The sequence below is a fragment of the Podarcis gaigeae genome (genome assembly GCF_964106915.1).
Source record: "Podarcis gaigeae genome assembly, chromosome: 15".
NCBI lineage: Eukaryota > Metazoa > Chordata > Lepidosauria > Squamata > Lacertidae > Podarcis > Podarcis gaigeae.
In genome coordinates, this window is record NC_139692.1 from 24,561,438 (window position 1) to 24,587,523 (window position 26,086).

General features: G+C 45.6%; 1 protein-coding gene and 1 long non-coding RNA gene across 2 annotated transcripts; both read left to right on the forward strand.

Moving 5' to 3' along the window:
• Nucleotides 1-993: 993 nt before the first annotated feature.
• On the forward strand, nucleotides 994-3,108 carry LOC310833011 (uncharacterized protein; the record flags this gene model as incomplete). The annotated part of the gene is made up of 6 exons (XM_083715369.1): nucleotides 994-1,412; nucleotides 1,925-1,957; nucleotides 2,001-2,046; nucleotides 2,517-2,554; nucleotides 2,704-2,820; nucleotides 3,031-3,108. The coding sequence occupies exons 1-6, from the start codon at nucleotides 1,311-1,313 to the stop codon at nucleotides 3,106-3,108; spliced, it is 414 nt and encodes a 137-aa protein (XP_083571495.1). The 5' UTR covers nucleotides 994-1,310.
• A 146-nt stretch (nucleotides 3,109-3,254) lies between these two features.
• LOC310832407 lies at nucleotides 3,255-24,479 on the forward strand. Its single transcript, XR_014558266.1, has 2 exons — nucleotides 3,255-3,331; nucleotides 23,638-24,479. It is a non-coding gene; the product is annotated as an uncharacterized lncRNA (long non-coding RNA).
• The last annotated feature ends 1,607 nt before the right edge of the window (nucleotides 24,480-26,086 follow it).

Here is a 26,086-nt window from a genome sequence, read left to right on the forward strand (position 1 = left end):
GCCCCATGTGTAGTCCCCCGTCCTCTGCCCCAAGAGTGAGGAAGGGGAAAGACCGCCGAAAACACAGTGTGTCCCCCACTCAGTATGCAGCCAGGAGCAGCAAGGAAGGGTGCACCTTATATTCAGGTATTTTTCCTTTTTCTTCCCCCCCCCCTCCAGTTTTAAAGGTGCAGTTTATATTCGAGTGCTGCTTATATTCAGGCAAATATGATAACAGAGGGGACTTGGTTTACCCCCAAATCTGCGTCTTTCCTCTTTATTTCCATTCTCCTAACACAATGCCAGTTTTTCTTCATTTTTTAAGTCTTGAGCTCAGTTAACCACATTCCCACATCAGTTTGCCTTAAAAAAAGTCTTCTTGAAAATTCACTAGCATTCTAATATATATTATATAAATATAAATAAATAAAATAAAATTTAATACACGTTGCTCTTAATATGCACATTTTGGTATGCAGTTTCCCTTGATGTCCACATTCTTGCATACAATTTCCCCTAACACATTTGGAGTTCGAGAACTGCATCAAAAAATTTGGAGGAGAGTGAATTTTCAAGGATATCTATATTTTGGTGCCTGCATTGTTATGGATAGCAGAGAAGCCTGCTTCTTTATGTAACCTACTTAGGTTTCTACCAGCCTCTCCTTTGTCCTTGAAATACAGGAGAGGATAAACAGAAGTGCCCAGCCTGACCTTTTCTTACTCACTGCCATCTTCAACGCTCTCATCTCCGCTCCAGACTAAATTGTCCTAATCTTTTTAAAATCTGTCCTGTTATGGAAATCCCTCCATCCAGGAGACCTCTAATTGCTTTCATTGCCCTCATGCAGGTTTCTCCCCTCCTATCTTTTTAAGCGGAAGGTGGTGACCGAAAGGTGTTTGAGACCTGAATGGGAACTCTGTTACAGATTGCTGAGAGACCAGACAATTCAAGGTTACAGGAGACAAGCAGGACACAGGTGCAAATCCATTGCCCGGAATATCAATCAGTGCTGTCTCTACAAAACTCAGTAATTCAGTTCTACATTAGATGCACCACTGGGCTATGTATAAGTTGCTTTTGGAGATGGCCATAGAGATAGCAGTCTTCAGGCTGTAACAGCTGGGAAGGGTCATTCCCAAGAGAAAAGGCCCCACCTGCAGATCTTGTCATCTATGAGGATGAGGATGATGTTGCATGCAAAGCAGATTGTCTAATCCTGTGCTATGGACACCCCCTAGACTTGGGAGTCTTCTACTGCATTTAAAGGGATATTGGGATTGTCTCCCTTTGGAAATGTGGCTGAATGAAAAATGATCTGATATAAAAACATGAACTCCAAAGAGAAGATTCAGCAAAGCTGCAGACAGAACAGCAGGTGCTTCAAAGTTCTGAAGAAACATCAGGAGGGGCAAGATTGGCCCAGGGTCAAGGTTGCCACGGTAATGACTTGCCCTCCTTTGTGACATCTCTTGCTTCTCCCTTAAAAGCCACCAACTACAGGTGTCCACTGTGGGTTAGTGAGGAGAGATCAGGAGAGATAGAGGTGTGGGTGCGGATGGCGGAAGGAGATTTAGGAGAGGCTTTGGATTTTGATTTTCTTATTTTGATTTTCTCATTTTGACTTTTATTTGATTTATTTGATTTCAATTGTTTTAATTTAATTTTACTTGTTTTAATTTTTAATACAGTGCATGGCAGTAATCCAGTCTTGAAGCAACCAGGGCATGAACTATGGTAGCCAGGCTCTCTCAGTCCTGGAATGGCAGGAGTTAGTACCTCCTTTCTCTGCAAGTCCTGAATGCTCTTGGCTGCCTCTGTTAAGAAGTCCTACAGTTCGTTCAACTGCAGAAAGATGGAAGGAATTGGTAGGGATAGGGATGTGCTGGCAGGTCTCTATTAGGCTAAACGTATTTCTGTTCTGCATCATCTGTTCTACGCTCAGGCGACTGAGAAATTTTGGACACTAAAAAGGAGCAACAAAGTGGCCCTGCCAGGAACAGGAAACATGAACAGCCTGGAACAAAGTGGCCCCGCTCCAGCGCCAGGAACAGCCTGTGGCACCAGGTGAGCAAGAGCCCCCCCCCACGCACCATTTTTGGAAGGGAAGGAATAGGCTAGGGTGGTAGCTCAGGGTATAGGATTTGTGGGGGAGGGGAAGCTAGTAAAAAAAATAATCAAAAAAGGCAGACTGCTGGATCTGACCCAAGGCTCATCTGGTAACCCACTCCAGTGGCCAGCCAGTTTTGTGGGGTCTGATGAAGATGCTATTGACTGAGAGAGGAAAGGAAGCATTTCTAGTGGAAACAGAAGGCAGATAGGACAGGGCTGGGGGACAGTTGTCAAATAGAGGGCCACATTCTCTTGTAAGCCACATTCTGGGGGCTGCAGGCCAAGATTGGCCCCCAAGGTCTGGGGTTTGCCTCCCCTGTAGTAGGAGTGTAGAAGCAGGGAAATTAAGGAGAAGATTCTTGGAATAAACTTGGAAACTGCTAAGGGAAGAACTAACCTGTCCCCATGTCCTTCTCTTGTTACAGTTGTGCCACAGCTCTTCAAGGCTTTGCGAGAGCCTGAGGTTAGTACTGGGGAAAACAAAAGAGTAGGGACAGGATCCCTCAGAGCCTCTGCCCACTGACTGTAGCCTTTGCCCCCAATTATGCAGTCTCTGAAGTGGAGAAGCCCTCACCTCACTATGAACTAACAGCCTGACTTTTGCCATTTCAGCCATTGGACCTTGGAAAACTCTTCTTGGTCCAGATTATAGGGACTTGTATGGAGGCAGCACAGAGGAGCTTCAAAACCATTGAGCTGCCGGAACATCTGGCTGCTGAAGGAATTCTGGTGAGTGAAAAGTTGTGTAAGTTACCCTTACAGTGGGAGGACCAGGGATGGGATTTGGGGAACGTGTTGTGGGACTGCCTGAGAGGAGAACCGTGCAGGCATAGGGCATGGAGTTTTCCATTCCTGAGGAAAGCAAAGCCTGGAGTTTGGGGTTGGAGCTGTCCTGATGCCTGCAGAGCAATCTGACTTTTCTCCTCTGCTCTCTTTCAGGATATCCTGGGCACCTGGACCAATCTGAGGACTGCCCTGGGATCCTTGCCTTGGCCCTTGAAGCCTTCTTCCAGTTGAGGTGAATTGTGTGTCTTTTAACGGATGGGGGTTGTGGTGTTAGGGGAGAGCTCTGGTATAAGCTCAGTGTGGGGAATAGCGGTGGGAGGAGGGAGAATGGAGCAAGGGAGCATCGGAGGAGGCACTCTCCCCTCCACCCCTCCCGCTTCATGAAGATCGCAGGACCATCCTGCATTCTGCCTTTCAGGCAGTTGCAGATGAAGACAATGAAGAGGACGAGGAGGTAAGTTGTAAGTCTTGAGTTCCCTTTATGTGGCTCTTCCTTTCTCCTTCACATATTAAAAAGGTAAAGGTAAAGGACCCCTGACAGTTAAGTCAAGTCGCAGACGACTCTTGGGTTGCTGCGCTCATTTCGCTTTACAGGCTGAGGGAGCCGGCGTTTGTCCACAGACAGTTTTTCCAGGTCATGCGGCCAGCATGACTAAGCCTCTTCTGGTGCAATGGAACACCGAAATCAGAGCAGCGCACGGAAACACTGTTTACCTTCCCACCAGAGCAGTACCTATTTATCTACTTGCATTTTTTTGGATGCTTTCGAACTGCTAGGTTTGCAGGAGCTGGGACCAAGCAATGGGAGCTCACCCCACTGTGGGTATTCAAACCGTCGATGTCAGAGCTGCCCCTAGGTCCCAGCTCACAGAGGACCAACGCCAGGCTGTCGTTATGTACAAAAGTCTTTATTGAAGTTCAGTTTCCATTTCAAAGCCGCAGCGCGCAGCTCTACGTCTTAAACCCTAGACCGGCGAAGCTCCGTCTGAATCTCCTCCCCTCTGACACCAGTTTAAGATCCTAGCCCTGCTCCACCTCTTCCTCTCCTCTCTCCTCCTCTGGGTCCTCCTGCCCGCTGGGGCATTCACCATTCTGGACTCTTCTGACGCTGAGTCGCCTGACTCCTCCCCCTGCCTCCTGCAGGCTTTAGGACCTGGTTCCCAATCCTCGTTCTCTGCTGTCCCGCGCTCCTGTACATTTGAACTTGGCTTTCGCGCCAACCCCGTGATCCTCCTCCTGACCGTTACACTGCTTCTATCACTGCTTCCTTCCTTCTGGAAGCTGGCTGTACGTGACCTCCCCTCCGTTGCCTGACTCTCCGATGTAGGCGTGGTCAACCCTGACTCATCTTCTCTCCCTGGTGGTGAATACGCTGGCCCCGATACCTGGGACTCCTCCCCCCCCCACTACGCTCTGGTGGGGAAGCTGGTCCTGATCTCCAACTGCTGCTCTGGGAGTCCCCGCTGGCCCCTTGTTTCTGGATTGTCCCCCTTGGGCCCCCCCTTGCCCTGGCATTCGCTGGAGAGGCTCATGGAATCTCTCGGGCTACTGTCATCTTCTCCTACGCTGCCCTCGGATTGCTCCCCCTCGCTCTCCATCTCCTCCCTTCCCTGTGCTCCCGCTCTTGAGTCCCTGACAGTCGACCTTCTGATCGGCAAGCCCAAGAGACTCAGTGGTCTAGACCACAGTGCCACCCACGTCCCAAACATTACACGCCCTCAAAATCTCTTCTCTTTTCCCTCCTCCCACTCCGAGGACCCGCTGGAATGAAAATGGGCATCACCCACAGCAGCTCAAGGGGCATCTCCAGCGCTTGCTGTGGGGCCTCCTTAGTGATGCCCCGTATGATGGCAATCTAGTCCTGCTGCTGTTTTTTGCAGATCGGATGCAAAAAAACACCGACAATTACATTCAAGTTTAAATGTATGCAAAATATGCACTGTAACTATTCATGGCAGTTAATTCACAGTTCGTACCTACTGCTCGGAATGGACCATTTGTTTCTTCGGTAAACATTGAAGCTTTTGCCTTTTCCATCTAACCTGTTTACATTCTTTTTTCTGCACTAGGCATGGGGAAAATGTAGCAATCCAGATGTTGTGGGACTCCAACTCCCATCAGCCCCAGCCAGCATGTCCAATGATCAGGGGTGATGGGAATTTGAGTCCAAAAGCATCTGGAGGTCCATATGTCCTTCACCCTTGCTCTATCTCCATATTTACATAGTGGCAATGCTTTATGAATCATATATAGTGGGCTCCAGTCTGTGAAACCTTATGCTTTGCTATTCTTCTTAGGCTTTAGTTAGGAGCATAGGCAGCAGCTCTTCAGAATATCAGATGGGGAACATTTCCAGCCCTACCTGGAGATGCTGGGGATTGAACCTGGGACCTTCTGAATGCAAAACAGATGTTTTTGTGTGGAGTTTCGGTCCTTATTATAGAAGGCAGTTCATTATGCTTCGGTTAACTCTATTCCTTTCCAATACAAAGTTGTTTTTGTCTGCATTAAGTGTGGCAATGATATTATGTCAAATCTGGCATTGGAGGGTGGGGAGAGGTGCCTGCATTTTCTGGGCCACTTCCTGCTTTTCCAGTTGTGTGTTGCAACACTGAGTGGCAGCTTCCTTTCCAAACTTCCACTTATGTTGTTTATCTGCTTCTCCTTGGAGAAATTGTATTTCAGGCTGAAAATGGTCATGCTTGGATTCAACCAGAACTGATGTTCCATCTTTGAGAGAATCAAAAAGAAGAAGAGGAAATCCTCTGAGCTATATATTAGTTTGAAGACAAACTGTAAACTCAATGGAGATAGGAGAGCATGCAGGTGACTTGTGCAGCTGTATCATCCTGGGGGGGGGGGATTTAGCAAGTCAATGTCAGCAGGGTGACCCAACAAACATGGTAGAAGGGACAAGGAACAAACCAGGGCTTCCTGGGCTGCAGCTCAGAAATGCACAACTACTTAGGACTCATCCACACATCTGCTTGAACGGTGTCTAGAAAGCACAAGTCCAAGCAATTGCCCCACTACTTTCAACCAGAAAACCCACTCTTTAGAACAAAACTGGAACAAACAGCAATCCATGGAAGATCCAATTGCCATTTGTTCCGATTCAGCTCAAAAACGTGGGTTTCCCTAGGGGAAAATGGGGCAAACAGATGTGTGGTTGAGCCCTTAGTCTAGTAGCTGCTGTGGGTTCTCCCGCTATTTATTACAAGTTTGCTCAAGGTGGAGTTGTTTCTGTATCATGGCTATAGTTGCCATGGCAAGGGGGAGTTGCAACAAAATGTTGCAGCATACCCTTTTTCTTAGGAAGTGTATTTCTTATGGGAAGCAGAAGAAGGTGCCTTCTATTGAATCCATAGGTGCCGGGTCCTACCCCACTTTGTGGGTGCCGGTGAAGGCCTGTGACATCACACAGTTGGTGCAAGTGTGATGTCACATGGCAGGAGGAGACCCGTTAGGGCGAGAAGGCACGACAAGGCCCATTGCGGCTGCAGGAAGGCCCGATGGGCCCCATTGGGCCTTCCCGTGGTTGCAGCAGACCTCGTTAGGCCTTCCCACAGCCTTGTTGGGCCTTCCTGCAGCTGTGATGGACTTCGTTGCGCCTCCAGAAGATAAGGAGGCATGTGGTGGCAGAGGTGGAGCTAGGTGCTCTGGCACCCAGAGTGGCATGCACCCGGGGGTGGGGCTAATGGCCCATGGGGGCAGGGTGAGCATCCTGGGGGGTGCCGCACGTGCGCGGCAGCACAACAATGTCACCTCCCTCAGGGAGGGCACCTGGGGCGAACCGCACCCACCTTCCTCTGCCAGTGGTTGGTGGTAGTGCACAGAGCCACTCCAGGGCCTCCTAGAGTTGGCCGCACCTCTCCTCAACTGGGCAGTGCGGCTGGCTGGGCTGGGAGCAGCGGGCTGCCTTGGGGGTCTGCTCAGCAGGAGCATATGTTCCCCTGCTGGGCATGCTGACGTCGGGCACACACACACCCTGCAGCATGCACGGCACCGCTGCAAAAAATTGTGCGTGCCCTGTCCCTTCATGGGGAATGTGTTGTGGGGGCTGAAGCACCCAAAAGCCCCACACACTCGGCACCTATGACTGAATCAGAACACTGGTCCATCTTGAGCCGTACTGTTTACATAGAGAGGCAGAGGCTTGCCATGTTCCCAAGCAGTATTCCCTTCCAGCCCTACCTGGCGATGCCAGGAAGTAAACCTGGAACCTTCTGCATTCAAGACAGATGCTCTAGCACTGAGCTACAGCCCCTCCCCAGGGTTTTAGTGGGCCAATTTCTCCAAGCAGGGCATTCAATTCCCCCCTCTGCTTGGTTTTCATATATTTTTTCCCCACACGACACTATTGGATGATGGGTCAATGGTCAGGCAGTGTGGTGAGCTAGACAGAGAGCTAAATTTGCAGCAGCTAGGAACTGATACTTAAATCCATTGATGGGGCCTTCCAGTGAACCTGCATGTTGAAAGACTAGTTGCTAGAAATCATAAATGGGATAAGTGCTCCTGTGCCTTGCAGGCTTCCTATGGGTATCTGGTTGGCCACTGTGAGAACAGTATGCTGGATGGAATGGGCCATTGGACTGATCCATCAGGGCTCTTATTATATTCTTGTTTGAACTGAGGAGACTCAGATTAAAATTCCTGGCTGGCCACCTAATGCCTGTCACCATATCTCAACCTTAGTCCACCTCACAAGAAACAAGGGGAAAACCCATGTGTGCTGTACTGAGGTTGCTTGCAAATTTCTGAGCCTTTTTTTAAAGGTCTGGCTCACATTGGCCCTACCTGTGTGTTACCAGTTCATACCTTACATTTACCTGTGTGTACAGAGCATGCTTAAAGAGAGTATTTGACAGAACCAATTGAATCCGTGGAATGGATGGAGGGGAGGGGGCTGGTTTGCAGACGGCTCATAAAATACAAACACAAACAACCCCCCCCCCCCCGATGCCTCTCAATTCTCAAATCCCAAAAGGTCTAATTAGCAGAGTTTGGAAGGAAGCAGGCTGCCTCACAAATGAGTTGACTGGATCCTACCGTTAACACCTTCCTTCCAAGAGCCAATAATAACCCAGTGACTCATCAAGCAAATGGCCATTCCCCAGACTCCAAAAGATGCTGCTTGTCCCAAAAAGCTGTAATTCACCCAATCTCCCCACTGCCCCTTTGGAAGCAGTTGCATATCTCCAGACCCCTCTTGAGAAAGGCATCCCCTTCAGCCACCCAGGAGTCAGACTTGCAACTATTAATTTTCTCTATGCACATCTGGCTAATGGGCTACCATTTGTCATTATTATTATTATTGCTATTATTGCTAGCCCTATCATTACCTCTAAATCAAGGTCCCACCCAACTCTACAATTCTATGAAAACATGTCCTTAAATGATACCCAAACCAAAATGCAGCCATCCTTTGAAATTTGCATATATCGAAATTTTGAGAGGAAGCTCTGCAGCCAAAAAATGTAGAAAGATACATATATTGGTGAAAATAACATACAAAAAACTGCACAAAAATGCAATAAATGAGGGGATGTTGCTTTGCAAAAGTGCATATATAAATATGTAGATGCACTCAAATGCTGGTGAATTTTCATGAAGACCTTGTTTTTTAATTGCAAACTGATGCAGAAATGAACTTAAGATTGGAAAAGGGGAAAATGGATAAAAACCAAAACTGAAATTTGTCGATTCCTAGACTCTGTCTTCCTTATTTTTCTACAGTTGCTGATCCATTTACTCCCCCTACCTATGAGGAAGGGCCATAGATTAGTGACAGTCTACCTTGCATGCAAAAGGTCCCAGGTTCAATCCCCAATGTCTCCAGGTAGGGTTGGGGAAAGACTCCTGCCCACCTGCAGATTTGTGTTATGGAGTATGTGTGTAAATATCATAAATGAATTGTGGGATGGGCAGCAGTCGCTTAATACTGCAGGTTATTGAACAACAAAGCTGGAACTGCAAGAAGGATCCAGATCCAAATTAATTTATCCCGCTGTCTGTGCTTTTGTATAATAGGAAAAAGGTATCAGCTGTCAATAAAAGTACCCCCATGATAATTATTTATATCCACTTTGTCCCAAACATGTATTGCCAGTATATGCAAGAAGAAAGAATTGTCAGCAATCAGTATTTATAAAATTGAAGGAGCGGTTTTTTTTCTTCCCTAGCCAGGATGTGGATCAATCCCTTAATCCCTTCAGTGTTAGAATATGTACAGCAATATTCCTCTTTGTTTAGATTTATTCAGAATGATTCCTTTACATTTACTAATAATGGAGTTACAAAGAATGAACACAGTGGAAGCCAGAAAAATCTACATTAAACTAGTTTTCCCCCCCTTCCACATCCTTGGAGTATATAAACAGCACCAGCTTAGCTCCCCTAAGACCTTATTATAAAATAAACAGCACTATATCCAACCTACAACATGCTTCTCTACATTTGCCTCCTGCACCACTTTGTCATTTCCTCCAAACCAAATAATCAACAGATTCTGCAATTTATCCCAGATAATGCACTTTCAGCTTGTGAAATCAAGGCAACCGATGAAGATCTCAGATATGGATGCACCATAATTTTAATGACGATAACCCCAGGGTGCCGTGAATTCACCAGTGACCTTTGGGTGGTGTTCATATTGCTTCTTTTCTGGCAAATGTGCTGCCCGACGCTGCCCAAAGTTAAATAAATCCCCACCTTTGCTTCAAAATCATTTATAGCATGTGTTTGTCCCAACTGCTTCCCCTGGCAGAATACTCTACAATCCAATGACGTCTGGAAGGACAAGCATATCCTATTATCTAGTCAAAGCCTCCTGGCACTTCAGCAGAAAGGTATATCAACTCACAGCATATTTCCTGCAGCACAGACAAATGAATTCCTCCAAAGGAGCTTCAAATCAATTTGGGTACCAAAGGGACTCTGTGTCAACCATCTTTTTCATATGTGTCTCGCAGCCATCAGAGATGGCACGTGCCCAGAAGCCGGCTATTGTTTGCACTTGCAGGTGTATTCATGTTGCCTATTTATTTACTTCAAAGCATGTCTAAACTGCTTCATATTTAAAACCTCTAAGAAGCATGCAAAAATACAGCATAAAAGCAACAATATAATAGCACAAAAACAGAAAAACCCCTTTGACTTTTTTTGTTTTTTGTTTAGAAACACATACTTCTTAGAGATTTATTTATTGACTGTGTGTGGTACTGTCTATCAGTCTTTGTAAATCTGCTCCTGCCAACCTAGCAGTTCGAAAGCACATCAAGTGCAAGTAGATAAATAGGTACCACTCCGGTGGGAAGGTAAACAGTGTTTCCGTGCGCTGCTCTGGTTTCGCCAGAAGTGGCTTAGTCATGCTGGCCACATGACCCGGAAAAACTGTGTGTGGACAAAATGCCGGCTCCCTCAGCCAGTAAAGTGAGATGAGCACTGCAACCCCAGAGTCGTTTGCGACTGGACTTCATTGTCAGGGGTCCTTTACCTTTAGGCTCTCAACACAGAATACAATTAACAAAGTGAAATTATAGCGGGCGGGTTTTCTGGGCCCTACCAGCTAACATGTTCCAGGTTCCAGGCTCTTCAAAGACAGGGGGATGAAGGACCCAAAAGATGCCTGGCATATGTTGACATCTGTCTGTCTTGAGAGGCAAGGGGCTGAACCTCTGGGGGTGAAGTCAAACTGTTGCATTAGTAGCAACAGCTTGACCTCCTCAGGGTGCAAGCCTGGGCGGTGTGTTTGTAGGTCATCAGCTTCCCAGACAATAAAAACCCCGCTCTCAGCCTCGCTAAAGTGGTCCAAGGGAAAGCACAGCAATACATTTGGCACCAGCTTGGCTGCAGGAGTTGCTGGAAGAAGGCTGTTACTGCCTCCTGTTGGAGTTCTATAGCTTAACTCTGCATTGTGCGAATAAATGCCTTATTTTGTCTGGCCTGAATCTTTCAACATTCAGCTTCAGTTCTAGACTTATGAGAGATGCAGAAAAACATTTCTCTATCTATTTCTCTTAACCCACCTTTTGGACATGATCCTATCCCTTTTCTACTGGGGCAAAATCAAAGAGCGGCTAGGGCAACCCAGCCAGATGGGTGGGGTATAAATAACAAAATCAATATTACGTTTATGAAACACTGCAAGGATTAAGAGCTCCTTGCAGATGCAAATGCTCCAATTGCCTCGTTCCTTGTTCACAGGGGAGTGTATCTGCAGCCCCATAATGCCTAATAGATGAATAGATGTTCCAGGTCCTCTCGGTTGATTTTTATTGAGCTGATGGGTATGAAATTACCTAGTCATGGGGAAAAGAGATTACTCTTCCCCACCCTCTCTCCTGGGGCCCTTCTGAGATGTAATACCACACTCCATATATTGAAAAACCATTGTAATTTGATCAAAACTGTCGTCTCTATCCCATAATTTTCTCCTACCTAAACTAACCACGGTGGAACAACAACAACAAAATCTCAGCCTCTTAAATTTGATCTGCATGGATGTGTTGGAATTGAATGTTGAAATATGAAAGGAGGAGAAAGTGTGCTCACTGACTGCTTAGAGGGAGCCGGCATTTTTTGGTTTCTGTGTGCAAGACAGGGCCAGGACCATTTATTAAGCACTAGTCGACTGAACTGTCCTGGGGAACTGTCCATGTACATTTTGCAAAGCTGGAAAAGCTTTCATATGATCTGTCCACATATTCAATAATAACAGTTGTGGAGAAGCTTGAACACATTATATTTTTTGATAAACTTAGGACCAGAATAATGAGACCTGAGGGCATTCCCACAAGAGATGGAAAAAATGTCCCTTGGGTGCTTTTTCAAAATAAACAAATAAATGAACAAATTGCAAGCTGATGTGGAAATCTGAATTTGATATTGGGGGAAAAACTGAGCAACTTAAAAAAACAAATCCCTAAATGGACCATTTTACCTACCCCCTAGCGGCTTTCAAAGGAGCACATTTGTTTTGAAATCCTGGAGAGGGCTCGGGCAGAGAGAGAGAGAGAGAGAGAGAGAGAGAGAGAGAGAGAGAGGCGTGCTTGGGTTAAACCACATGACGGGGTGAGCTCCCATTGCTCCGTCTCTGCTCCTGCCAACCTAGCAGTTCGAAAGCATGTCAAAGTGCAAGTAGATAAATAGGTACCGCTCTGGTGGGAAGGTAAACAGCATTCCGTGCGCTGCTCTGGTTTGCCAGAAGTGGCTTAGTCATGCTGGCCACATGACCCGGAAGCTGTACACCGGCTCCCCCGGCCAATAAAGCAAGATGAGTGCCGCAACCCCAGAGTCGGCCACGACTGAACCTAATGGTCAGGGGACCTTACTGATCTTGCAGCCTGAGGCAAGTGGGCCAGCTTGGCTCATGACAGAGCTGGCCCTGACATTCTGCCACAATACTCTTCATGGAAAACTATCCCAGAATCTCAGGAGGGGGAAACAAAAGTGTTTTGCAGCCAGTCAGAACCACCCCAGAAAGTGAGAAGAGAGAAGCCGGCTTGAGATCCGAGAACAGTTACCTCACCTAAAACAAAGAAAATTGATGTAAACAGAATAAATAAATAAACAAATGATGCATTTGTTTACAGTCCCATTAATTGATAGAACAGCTGCCATCCTGTGCAGGGCAGTCTCATTAAAGTCAGCAGACATAAGATCAATGTTTTTCTTTCCTTTTCCTGAGGAAGATTCTGATGACTATTAATGGGAGGAGGGCTTATTTTGCAAGCTCATCTGCTTCCCTTTTCTCCTTGCCTCTTAACATGCAACCAAAGGAACATAAAGGGACGTTCACCAAATTCTCAGGGGACTTAAGATCAAATGGGCCAGGCGAATGGAAATCTTGCCAAATACTTTTAAAGAAGGCAGCTTCCTGTTTTCTTCCAATCACCTTCTAAACAAGCTGATATTGAAAGAGCCAGCTAAAATGAGAAGAGGCCTTTGGTAATAAACATAGTTCAAGTGGTTGGCTCCTGTGGGAAAATCAGAAAGAGGGGCTGGAAACCCTCTTCCTCTCTTCCTCGTCGAAATGTTATAGATTGCTGAAAAAAATGCTCGCCTCCAATTTCCTTCTGCAAAATGTGATGCCAAATACTTTCCAGATATTCTAGGGGTATTTGCCTGATATTGTTTACAAATAGGCTATCTGCCTAAGAATATAAGAACAGCCCTCTGAATCAGGTCAATGAGACAAAGGCCATGACAAGAGATAGTATCTCCAGCCTTTTCCAATTGCTGGTAACTGCTTGTTTTCCTGCTTATGGATTTCTCATAGGCATCCAGTTGGCCACTGTGAGAACAGGATGCTAGACTAGATGAGCCTTTCTCATGATATAGCACGTTGTTGTTGTTTAGTCATTTAGTCGTGTCCTACTCTTTGTGACCCCATGGACCAGAGCACACCAGGCACTCCTGTCTTCCACTGCCTCACACAGTTTGGTCAAACTCATGCTGGTAGCTTCGAGAACACTATCCAACCATCTCATCCTCTGTTGTCCCCTTCTCCTTGTGCCCTCCCTGTTTCCCAACATCAGGGTCTTTTCCAGGGAGTCTTCTCTTCTCATGAGGTGGCCAAAGTATTGGAGCCTCAGCTTCAGGATCTGTCCTTCCAGTGAGCACTCAGGGCTGATTTCCTTAAGAATGGTTTGATCTTCTTGCAGTCCATGGGATTCTCAAGAGTCTCATCCAGCACCATAATTCAAAAATGATATAGCACAGCTACCCTTATTCTCCACAAATTTGACTAATCTCCCTTGAAAGCCATTTGAGTTGGTGGCCATTACTGTACTTTATGGGGACAAATGCCACAGTTTAACCACTACTATGTGAATTCTTTTCTCCATCCTAAATCTTTTATCATTCAGTTTCACTGGAAGACTCCAAGTTCTAATATTAAGAAGGGTGGGGGCTCTCTATTCCCTTTCTTCACAGCATGCATAATTTAATGTACTTCTATCATGTTTTCCACCTTACAATTTTTTTTACTATCCTAGAAAGCCTCAAACATTGCAACCAAATCCTCTAAAGCTTTAAAAGACAATTAGACAGATTCAGGAATGTTTAGGATAAGTACAATAACCAGCGCTTTTTTCTAAAAAAAATAATGTTTAGGGGTACCCTTATTTTCCTACTCATATTGAAATACTGCCTCTCAATGAGGCCAAACTTAGATTCACAAAATGTTTAGGGGTATGCATCCCCTCGCATCCCCCCAGAAAAAAGACACACTGACAATAACAATTTTGTAAGTCCCCCTTTCTTCTTTCTTACACGAGTGTATAACAATTTTTTTCTCTCCATGTCTTATTTTACCTTCAATAAAGAGTGTGTGTGTGTGTGTGTGTGTGTGTGTGTGTGTGTTCTATCTATCATCTATCTATCTAATCTATCCAGTGCTTTTTTCTGGGAGGATGCAGGGGTACATATACCCCTAAACATTTTGTGAATCTTTGTACTTTTGTCCATTTACTATATTTATTTTCCCCAATTTGAACTATAAAATGGTGATTTTCTTGGGTCAAAATGAGAATACCCCTAAACATTTTTTTAGAAAAAAGCACTCTATCTTTCTATCTATCTATCATCTATCTATCTACCTATCTACTCTCTCTCTCTCTCTCTCTCTCTCTCTCTCTCTCTCTCTCTCTCTCTCTCTCTCTCTGTGTATGTGTGTATGTATGTGTATTCATGAAATAGCAAGCTAGGCACAGCATAGTACCTGAGTGTTCATATATATATATACATTTACCTAAATGTACACCAGAGAAGCATGTACACATACACATACACACAGGCCCAATCTGCACTATACATTTAAGGCATTATAATACCACTTTAAACAGCCATAACCTCTCCCAAGTAATCCTGGGAACCGTATGTATTTTGTTAAGGGGGCTGGCAGGTGTTAGACACCCCCCCCCCCATTCCACTCATCTATAAATACCAGTGCTTTAACAATCCCAGCTCCCTTAACAAACTAAATTTCACAGGATTCTTTGGTTGAAGTCATGACTGTTTAAAGTGGTATTTTAATATATAGCACAGATGTGGCCAGATATTATTAAGAAGATAAGCCTTTGGGAGGAACAGGTGCAAAGCGATTTATCCAGAATCAAAAAGTTTCCAGTTTTCTCCTGCTGAAACATTCTTCACTTTCTCAATCACAGATACAACAAAGCTTAAATTCTGTGTGCATGCACAACCACACCACAGCCTTCTGCTACTACAATCAGAACATATTGTGAAAATTAAGCAAATATGCCTGTGTACATGAGAATTGAGAGTGGCTGGAGCTGCCATGAGCTCACCTCAGCTGTTCAGGGGGTTGTGGATGGAGCCTCTGTTGTTAAAATGGCTAATTATGCATTAAGAATTGCAAACATAATTCTCAAGACATGTTCATCTGCATGATAATTAAATTGTCCAGATTCATTTCAATGTTGTTTTTGGACTGCCTTTATTTTTTACTAGATAGAGAGACAGAGAAAGGGATAGAGAGATGTACAGAGTGGGGTTATTTTGGTGTGTGTTTTTTTAAACCAAGGTATAGAGTACAGTGGTACCTCAGGTTAAGAACTTAATTTGTTCCAGCGGTCCATTCTTAACCTGAAACTGTTCTTAACCTGAAGCACCACTTTAGCTTATGGGGCGTCCCACTGCTGCTGCGCCGCTGCCGCGTGATTTCTGTTCTCATCCTGAAGCAAAGTTCTTAACCGGAGGTACTATTTCTGGGTTAGCGGAGTCTGTAACCTGAAGCGTATGTAACCCGAGGTACCACTGTACTTGAGTTCCCCATATTTACTCCCATTACAGAAATCAGACATTTTGACCCAGGGATTTTTGGTGTGTGTGTGTGTGTGTGTGTGTGTGTGTGTGGAAGGGAAGAGAGGATGGAGGAAAAAAGTTGGAGTGGACTTGTTAAAGAGGACAGTGTCCTGACTGCCATTAAGAAAGGGGGCCTAATAGCTAGGGGTGGAGGAAGGGGGGAGCTGCGGGGGTGGGCTGCCCCAGGTGTCACCACTGAAGGGGGTGACAAAATGCTGGGCGGCACTGACAGCGGGGCCTGCAGTACGCCCGAGCCACGCGTCTCTCCTGGGAGTGACGTGGTGGCTTAGGCGCCCACAGGCTCTGCCCTGCCCCAAATGGTCTGCCCGCCACCTCCACCTCAGCTGAGTGGGAGGAGGCAGGCAGATTCCTTGGAGGCCCCATGGAGTGTCCTGCTCCGGCTCACCCCACCCCACAGTTGGCTGGCCCCGCCTCTGGGCACAGGGCATGCACGCCGCCCCAGATGCCCGATCGGCTTGCTCCACCGCTGCTAATATCCATACTATCTCCCCCCCTTCCTGCTTTGAGTATTTGCTTAATCAGTGATGATGGAAGTTGGAGCCCAACAACACCTGTAGGGTACCACCTTATCTGCCCCTGATGCAGAATCATTACCAGGACACTGTGCAGGGGGGGGGGGTGTCTTCCATGGGCTGCCCATAGTGCTTCAGTAATAAGATCACACAGTGATGCTCTCAAGAGTTTTAGTGGCTCTGTTTCTCAAGCACCTCAGAAGTTGTCCTGCTGAGCACCCTGTGACTGAGCCTTACTTTCATTATAAAAGCTCTAGCAGACAGTAGTCAGTGCTGCTTGGGGGTGCTAAGAAACCAAAACATATTGAGATTTATAAATGGAAAAAACCCAAGTTTTTTATTTCTTAATTTCCCTTCTAATGCTATTAAGTAAAGTGCAATGTACAATCCTACCAATGCAGTTTGGAAAGGTTCAGCCTGCCATCTTAATTCAACATGGAATCCAATGGTATCCAAACATAGACCAAAACTTGCCTGATTTTGGGAATTGCTATGCTAAATTTGGTGATCATAGAATCATAGAGTTGGAAGAGACCACAAGGGCCATCGAGTCCAACCCCCTTAAGACGTGTTTGAATGCATATGGACCAAACAGACATCTTTCCAAAATTTATAGAAGAGAGAGAGGGGGGAAAAACAGTCCCTCAAACCAGTTCACACAAGGGTCAGTAACTGAGATGGGCATCCTCATCCAATCTTACATAATTTTCCTGTCCCTCCCATTCACCCAAATGCCCTAGAATCCCCCCTTCCATTCTGTACAAAGCTCTGACACAATGCAAGTGGGCAGGGAAGGTTCCTACAGAGCTGAGCTAACAATGGGTTTGCCCTCTGAACCTCATGGCATTTTATATAATCCGTATTGGAATAGCTCTCCACAAAGGACTGAGGCAGAGCAAGGATAATGAATCTGGACAATTTAATTTGTATGCAGATGAAGGTGTCATGAGGGTTACTTCTGTAGTGCTTAATGAGTAATTAGCAGATTGAATGGGAAAGACACACCTCTGTAACCTTCTGTGTGACTCAGGCAAGGATTCAGCACATACCAGTCACTCCCAATTCCAAACAACCTGCCCATTGCTGCCACTGGCCCTCCCCTAAAAGACAATTTGTATTCGTCACTTGCTTTAGCATCGATGTCTTATCAGTCGTAATCTCCTCTTCACTCCATCTTGCTCTGGGCAGCATTTCATTAGCCTGTTGTCATGCAGCGTGTGGACAGGGGCAGCCTGTCCCATTTTAGTACCTGAGGCAAGCCAGGAAGTTGTCGCTCCCCTCACAGAAGCCTCACTTATTGAGGTTGTGTGGCAGCAGCTTCTAGTAAGTTCTCACTGGAGGGCATCTCCATGCAACCCCAGCGGAAGTGGCGGGGTCATTGGGGTGCCCATGGAGGTGCCACCCCATGGGATTCCAGCATCCAAGGTGGCTGCTTCAGTCTATCTAATAGGCTGACTGGCCCTGGGTGGGGAGATACCCTCAGTCAAAAGCCTTTCTCTTGTTGTCACAGCTAAAAGCAGGTAAAAAATGAAAGCATCAGCATTGGGGCATGTCCCAGTCACGTGGGCATTTTCATTTAAAAAAATTTTTCACTAATTATATACAAAGTTGCCAATAACCCCCAGAAAGACTCAGACACAGAGCTATGGAAGAAAGCTTCTATTTATGAAAATATAACAACAGCGAAGAACTGCAAAATAAGTAATGCAAAGTAACAAAATTAAAACGTAGACTGGGCTGGGAAGGTACTTGATACAGAAGGCATTCTGTATTAGGGCATGTTTAAAGGCATTGCCAAAGCAGAGACATCACCTTGCTGACAAAGGTCCGTATAGTTAAAGCTATGGATTTCCCAGTAGTGATGTATGGAAGTGAGAGCTGGACCACAAAGAAGGCTGATCGCCGAAGAATTGATGCTTTTGAATTATGGTGCTGGAGGAGACACTTGAGAGTCCCATGGACTGCAAGAATATCACACCTATCCATTTCTTAAGGAAATCAGCCCTGGGTGCTCACTGGAAGGACAGATCCTGAAGCTGAGGCTCCAATACTTTGGCCACCTCATGAGAAGAGAAGACTCCCTGGAAAAGACCCTGATGTTGGGAAACATTGAGGGCACTAGGAGAAGGGGACGACAGAGGACGAGATGGTTGGACAGTGTTTTCAAAGCTACCAGCATGAGTTTGACCAAACTGTGTGAGGCAGTGGAAGACAGGAGTGCCTGGCGTGCTCTGGTCCACGAGGTCACGAAGAGTCAGACACGACTAAATGACTAAACAACAAAATGGCCCTGAAGACAAGGATCGAGCTGAGAACTTCATTGCAAAATCTGGAGAAGTGCAAACACCGAAGAACTGAATTTTGATCTGCACATCAAGAGGCAAGGAATGGTTCAGTCCCGGGGCAGGCCATGTTGAAATTTAAGATGAATGAATTCAGGGGTGTTGGGTTGCCCAAAGCACTCTTTCTCCATACAGCTTGGAGCAGTTTTCCTCTAATCCTCCAATGCTGTGGTTTTGCTGTTTTGTTTGTATTGATTTATGGCATTTTATTGTATTCTGCTTTAGCATGTGGTTCACCATCTGGGGGGCCTCTGGGCTGAAAAGTGGTATATAAATCATCCTCATCTTCCCTACTTATACCATATAGAGATACTCCCTGCTACACAGCATGGATGTATTGGAATTGTCTGGAATGAGGAACTGAGGTTGACTTGAAGAGGGTTTTTTCCCTTCTTCACTCTCTCAACACATCAAATGAGCTAGAGATGTGAGGATATTTCCTTTCCCCTCTAGCATGTGGCTGCATGCATTGCACATTTAGATATTTTGACTGAGCACTCAAAATTTGCATGAAAAACAAAATTTGCATGAAAGACAAAGGGCTCATCGGATACAGTCTGTGTCACTTCAAGCCAACTGTGGCTGTGCCAGCCAGGTAACCCTTTGTAAGGAGATACTGTATGGGGGGAAATGTAAATTGTGTCTGTTATTATTATTACTATCTCTCTTGTGAGTTTTATTTATTTGCTTTCCCTTGATTTATGGACCACACAAATCTGCTCATACTCCAGGCTCAGGGAATTGGCCAATTATTTAACATGACAAACTAAATATGGTTTAATCAGCTCCCTGCATCTATCACACAGATGTTCATAACTATTCATACACCTCATTCATCACTGGATCTCGTAGCCAAGCTATGCAATCTGCAGGCTTCTGTGATGCATCTGTTGCTGGACTTTATCACCTGAGATGGCAAGGGTGGGCATCAATGTTTTGAATGATCTTCCTTAAAGAAAGCTACTGCACATGGCAAGGCTAGATCTTGTCACCCCGACAGGGCAATTCTGTTACTATTTTTTAAAAAGATTTAATGGGAAAGAAGTCAAACATTTTATTTTCCCCTCCTTGGATGAAATTCCATATTCCAGGAATGGCTACAGCACACTGATCTTCTGCTTCCTTATTTCAGGTGTGCCTTCTTCCATATATCTTGTTGTTGTTGTTCCATCTTTTCTGCTACAAAGACATCCTAAAATTCTTAAAGAACCAATACAGTTATAAAAACACAATAAAATGGCAAAACAACATTTAATATCATGAAATAGCAGCAATAAGATGACAAAGTTAACATCAAAGCAAACTTTTAAAGCAGCAGGTCACTAGTCATTAATAGTGCACATTAACAAATGAACAGAGAAGAAGCCTGGTAGATCTTTATAGAGAAAGCATTTGAGAGTTTTGGTGTCACCAGTGAAAAGGCCAGATTTCTGCTACTTGTCTTTCCTCACAAGATAATGGGACAGAGCAAGGCCTTTGAAACCAGTATTACAATATGAACAGAGTCATGTGGGAGAATGCAGTTCTTGAAGTACTTCGATCTTAGACTATTACAAGCTTTCAAGGTTAATGCTAGCACTTTTTGAAATGAGCTGAGAAAGAGATAACTTGTGTAGCTAGGAAAGATTAGAGTGATATCTTCCAATTGCTGGACCTAGGACAACAATCAGATGGCAGCATTTAGATCTAAACCCGTCAAAATCCTCTTCAAACACAGAACAGAAGGGTGTCTGCATTGGCCTCTGTCATGGCATAGACTGTAGCCTGTACTGTGTGAGGGAAGGAAACCAGCAAACCAACAAAACCAACTCCTCTATCCCACACTAACTCTTCAAATTTCTGACTTCACAAGCTGCTGATGTGTTTAATTCTGCAGCTAACTACCCTATTTTCCAACTCAGCTTATATACAGTATTTTTATTCCCCTTTTCAGACAGAAATAAAACAGATTGCTATTTTCCCTAGCTGGACTATTGACCCTCCTGTACAGACCTTCTGTGATGGCCTGGGAATCTGATTCAGAAGCTGAATCTGAGGAGTCCCAGCCTGCACAGGAGTCCCCGCCTCCAGGGCCGGCTGAGCCGGGGCTGGGGCTTGAATCTGAAGGGCCTGCACCTGTGCCGGGTCCTCAGGAGCAGACACCAGATGTATCCACTCTGGCTCCGGAGGGGATTGAGGACCCATTGCCTGCAGGTGCACCTCTCCCAGCCCTGTCAGGGGAAGGTAAAGCTGCTCCTGGGTCCAGTAACCCTCCAGCCTCTCCTGAGCTGCAGAGGCTCAGGGCAGAGAGGCGGAGGGAACTAAGTGCTCTCGGGAGGAGAGCTCGCCTTAAGGCCAGGAGAGGCGGGTCACCTGTGGGCCGGGACCGCCCCTGGCCTCAGAGGAGATAAAGGCCAGTCAGCCCAGTCCCAGGTTGCGGGAGCAGCGACGTTGGAAACCTGTTTCTGCCAGCACCCAGACCTGTTTTTCCGGAGTTCCCGGCCACGCCCGGCTTCTTGCTTTGGACCCCACTTCCCCCTTGGAGGACAGTCTCCAGACCCTCAGCCCAGGACCGGACTTTGACCACACCTCAAGGTAACCCCCCCCCCCGGGACCAGCACACCTTCCTGTGCAAAATGTCCCCTTAACACTTTTAACCTTCCTTTTGACCCTCCTGTGTAAGACAGCCATTAAAAAAAAACACAGCAATTTTACAATCCAACTTTTACAGCCCCAAATTAAACACAAATTGGTGGAGAGTCTTATTCTTTCCCATGCCATATGATTGGTGGGCATGTGATGCTTCTGGACTGGCTTGGCCAAGTATATGACCTAGGATCCTCTCCTGGTCATAAACAGAACAGGAGCTCCTGTTTGAATTCCAGGCTCAAACTCCAAGCTCATGTGCCTGAAAATTTACTGCAGGGACCTGGAGCCAAAAATACATATTCCCATAATATTCTGTGGCCATAATTACATTTGCATTTTTCTCCCATATAATGAGAAAAAAATGGGCATGCACACATATTTTTAAGAAAAGAGAGTGAAAGCCATCTTAATAACTGGATCTAAATCTGTCCAGATCATGCAAAAGGGAAATGAAGGCTCTATAAAAGAGCTTTTGTTCTAATATTATCTGGTAAACTGATAGCAAGATGATAGTCTTGCTACAAACAACAATTTAGATTTGAAGGTGGTAGGTACCTGAAAGCTCTGAGCTGCAAGGTCTGCAGAGTGCTGCTCAGCCATTTTCTGGCTTTGATCAAAATCCCTTTCATCTGAAGGTCTCTGAGCCCTTTAGTTAAGCATCACAGCTCTTCCTCTTAGTGAGAGGGAGAAGAAAACACCCTGTTTCATCGATGGGCAAACTGGTAGGTGGATGCAGATGGTGACTTGCCAAATAGCAATTTATCATGCGGTTCATTAGGGCAAATGGGGAGCTGGCCCAACAATCTAAGACCGCCTTCAGCCAGCTCCCACCTGCCTTCTTCTGTACTACTCGATTAGGGGTTGGCCCTGGCTGTCAGCTTCTTCCTCCTTAATCTTACTGTTGCTCCCACAGAAATCAGCAGGGAGAAGGATGGGGACAAAACCAGGGTTTGTTGGCTCCACTCAACGTTGCCCTTTCTCCAACCTGTCATGGACTCTGGTGCTACCTGCTGTTGGCCTCCTTGCCTTCCGCCTTTCCAGCATGTACACCACTGGTTGTACATGTAACGGCTTGGAAAGTGGGTTGTCAGAGCTCACAGAAATCCTATGAGCTCAGACAATCCTGGGCCCTGCAGGTGAGCTCAGTTGCCTGTATCACACTGCCAAGTGGCTTTTACTTTTTACTTTTTACTTTTTAAAAAAACACATGGCAGGTGCAGCTGCATGGCAAACTATGTGTCAAAACAATAATCTGTGCAGGCTCCATGTACTATTCTGCCAAGTGTTGATTTTTTTTAATAAGACATCTGCCTAAAGAGCTTTACCATCCATCCGGGGCTAATGTGTGCAAAAATGATTACCTGTATGGGTTCTCTATCACCCTTCCAAGCAAGAGGAAACATTTTCCCACACTTTGGGGGCAGTAAATGTGTAGTGAAATAGTCATCAGCATCCACCAGAGTGGCCTAGCAGTTGCAGTTGTGACTAGGGATGCAAGAGAATTCTGATGGAAACAATGTTTGTTTATTCATCCCATGACAAGAACAGAAATCAATCCAGTAAATATGATTAGTATTTGCTGTTGCTGTTGCTTTCAGTCCACAAACAACACATAATAATTATGTTTTTCTCCATTTGCATTGCATTTCCTTTGCATTGAAATTAATGTGGTGGAATAATGTGATGGCAATATGATATACATAATTAATTACATAATTAATTTATGTAATTCATTGCATAAATTGTGCAAGTTATGTGATTTCATGGGGGACAGTGAGATGAATGGCAGAGGGTTTTTGGCAGAAGATGAACTGCAGTGGAGCAGAAACAGTGCTGCATGTGATGAATACAGGGCAGAGAATAAAACAACTTTCCTTGTTCTGACCCCTATTCTTGCCTTCCAATAGACCTAACAGGGTCACAGTTTATATTAGGGCATGGAAACCTGATGTCCTCCAGACTTTGTTGGACTCCCTATTTCATCAGCCCCAGACAGCATGGCCAATGGTCAGGGCTTATGAGATTTGTAGTCCAGCAGTAAAATAAAATAAAATAAATAAAATCTGGAGGACCAAGGTTTCCCCAGTCCTGGTGTATGTTCTGTGAAACCTTGAACCTCAGCTGCTTATAGGTCTAAGCTAGGGATGGAGGCCTTGTTCCTGTCCTCCAGATGTTAATGAACTCCATGACCAGCCAGCATGGTCAATGTTCAAGTATTATGGGAGTTGTAGTTCAGCATCTGGAGGGTCACAGATTCCCCATCCCTGGCCTAGCTATCAAAAGGCACAAAATGGATTGTGGAGAAACATCTCTCTCTGTGTGTGTCTCTCTGTTTCTTTTGTTCCTTCATGCCATCATTTTGCTCTGCTGACTCAAATCAAGGCTGCCAACTTCCCATGCCACCTCTTCACCTTATATCCCAACAGGACAAATGACTTGTTTGATCGGAACAGCAACCAGCTTTGTAAGGGAGAAGGAGAGCGCCGTTGTCAAGAGTGCTAGTGATGTCATGGGTTTCTAAGCAACAGCCATTTAGCTCTGCATAACATTCTGGGTGAGAAGGCAGATTAAAGTCTGTCACTAGACATCCATTTTGCCAAGCAAGAAAGAAGAAGTTTGGCTGTTGTTGCTCTGCTGAGTCAGGGACATACTTTCTTTCCTCTGCTACACTGCCTCATTCCACTTCACAGCTCATGAAGCAGTTGCTATAGAAATTCTACCATAGTCTTTGTATTTGGAATCTGTTTGGCTCTCACTAGAATGCTTGTGGGGCCAAAAAACCCTGCACTGAATTCAGTCTGCTATGAATGTGGCCTGTTTGGGCAATGTGACAGGTCTTGTGCAACTAGTTCCTTATAATGCTTTAATTTTATCCTGATCTCAGCACAGACCTTTCATGAGCGCAATTGTTGAGAGCACAGTTCCTGCATGACTTTGAAAAACAGAGCTGATGGTAACTGTGGTACTGCACTCACATGTAATGCTAAGGTTCAGTGGGAATGCTCTAAAGTGTAGCGTCCCAGAGAGAAGATCACTAGCATGTTCTTGGCTATAGTTTGTGCTTAGGAAGAAGAGGGCTTACCTGTGAGTCCAGGTTCAGATGGCATGCTAAGCCAGCCTTTGCTATACTGGTATGCTTCAGATGTCAACTGATAGGAGTTGGAGTCCAAAACTTTTGGAGAACACCAGATCTGTGAGGGCTGCACTAAGACAACCCTTGGTTTAGCTGTTGTCCCACGCTGAAATAAAAGGATTGAGGTGGGTCAAAGCAGATGTGAGCTCTTCTCCATGAGCCAGCCCATTCATGTGATCCTGGTAAACCATAGATTGACTCACCACAGTCTAACCATGACATATAAACCCAGCCAGTGTGTCTATGTTCCGAGTGAGGTAGGTGGGTAGAAAACAAGTATCCCAAGAGCAGTATGGATGTGTATATTTGTTAAATCCACAAAATGTGCTATGGCCTGGCATTTCCAGGGGTAGATCTTCTCTGGGCATCATTCCTGAAAAATATGATAATATAAACTAATGAAAGGAAGGCAAATATCATCATATGCTGAATCAGATCTTTGGTCCATTCAGCTTGGTATTGTCTCTACGTTGACTACAAGTAGCTCTCTGGGGTTTGGAGTGGGGACAATGTCAGCAGACTCAGAATGGGCAGGAGATTGGACATGGGACAACTCTGAGCTACACGCTTGATGAAGGGAGTTGAAAAGATACTGGAGGCCCTGTTCCTGGTGACCATCAACTTGATCGTTTCTAATAGCAGGTCAGAAAGTGAAGCCTTGTAGGCAGATCTTAAGGCAGCGGCCGGTTCATAAGGCCATAAGAGGTCCTTCAAATAACTGAGTGCCAAATATATTAGGGCTTTAGTTGGGAGGTAGAGAAGGATGAAAGTGAGAACCAGTTATCTACTGTGACAATAAGTCACCCAAGTGTTTGCTGCTTTCTAGTTGACTCAATATATTGTGATCTCCATTACGCTTACAGTTCTGTAATGCCTTACCCACAGGCATTGTTAGGTGAGTACTGATAAAACAAATGGAATCCCCGTTTATTTTACTACTGCTCCAAGTTTACATCAAAGCCTTGGCATGGGATATTTGTGCTGCCCTAGCAATCCTCACTCCCCAGTGCCTGTGTTCATATTACATCATGTTTTCCCCCCATAGTAGTTATCATCTGGAAGTCAGGATATAAGGCCCCTCCAAGAAACTGAATTGCGTAGCGATTCCCACCCCCTCCCACAGATGGAATAAACAAAGACACCGGACACCAGAATTTAGGTTAATGGGTGAAAAATGGCCACAACTTTATTGATTACAGGTAAGAGCAGTATTGGCTTTAGGCATTGGCCCTATCAGACTAACCAGTATAAGACCGGGAAGGGTTAAGCACCAACAGGGGGAGCCCCCGAGATGCACATCCCTAGGCGCTCCCCGAGGGGTTACCGTTCAGGAGCGCGCTTTAGGCCCTAGCCTCCATAGGTTTCGGATGAGGCGACGCCCCCCAGAGTCCTTTAACGAACTACCCTTCAACATTTGGGGGAGGTGATGGTGTTCCTCCCCCCCAACTCATTTGCATAATAATACCCCTGCCAATGCCTAACCGCAGCAGCTGAAAGGGAAGAAAAAGGGGCGAGCACGGGCTGCCCCGACCTTAAATGCCCCCTAGTAAGCCTGCCTCCGCCGCCGGCCGATTGGCTGGCGCAATGAATAATGAATACTAATGACCTGGGAATCCCCTAGTCCCGCGGGGCTGCAGCCAGTCCCGCGAGAATGTAGGTGGGGGTGTGAGCCCGCAACCCCCCCTCCTTATGTCGGGAGTGGCTTAAATTGATAGCTCCTAGAGCTCTGTGTTAAGACAACG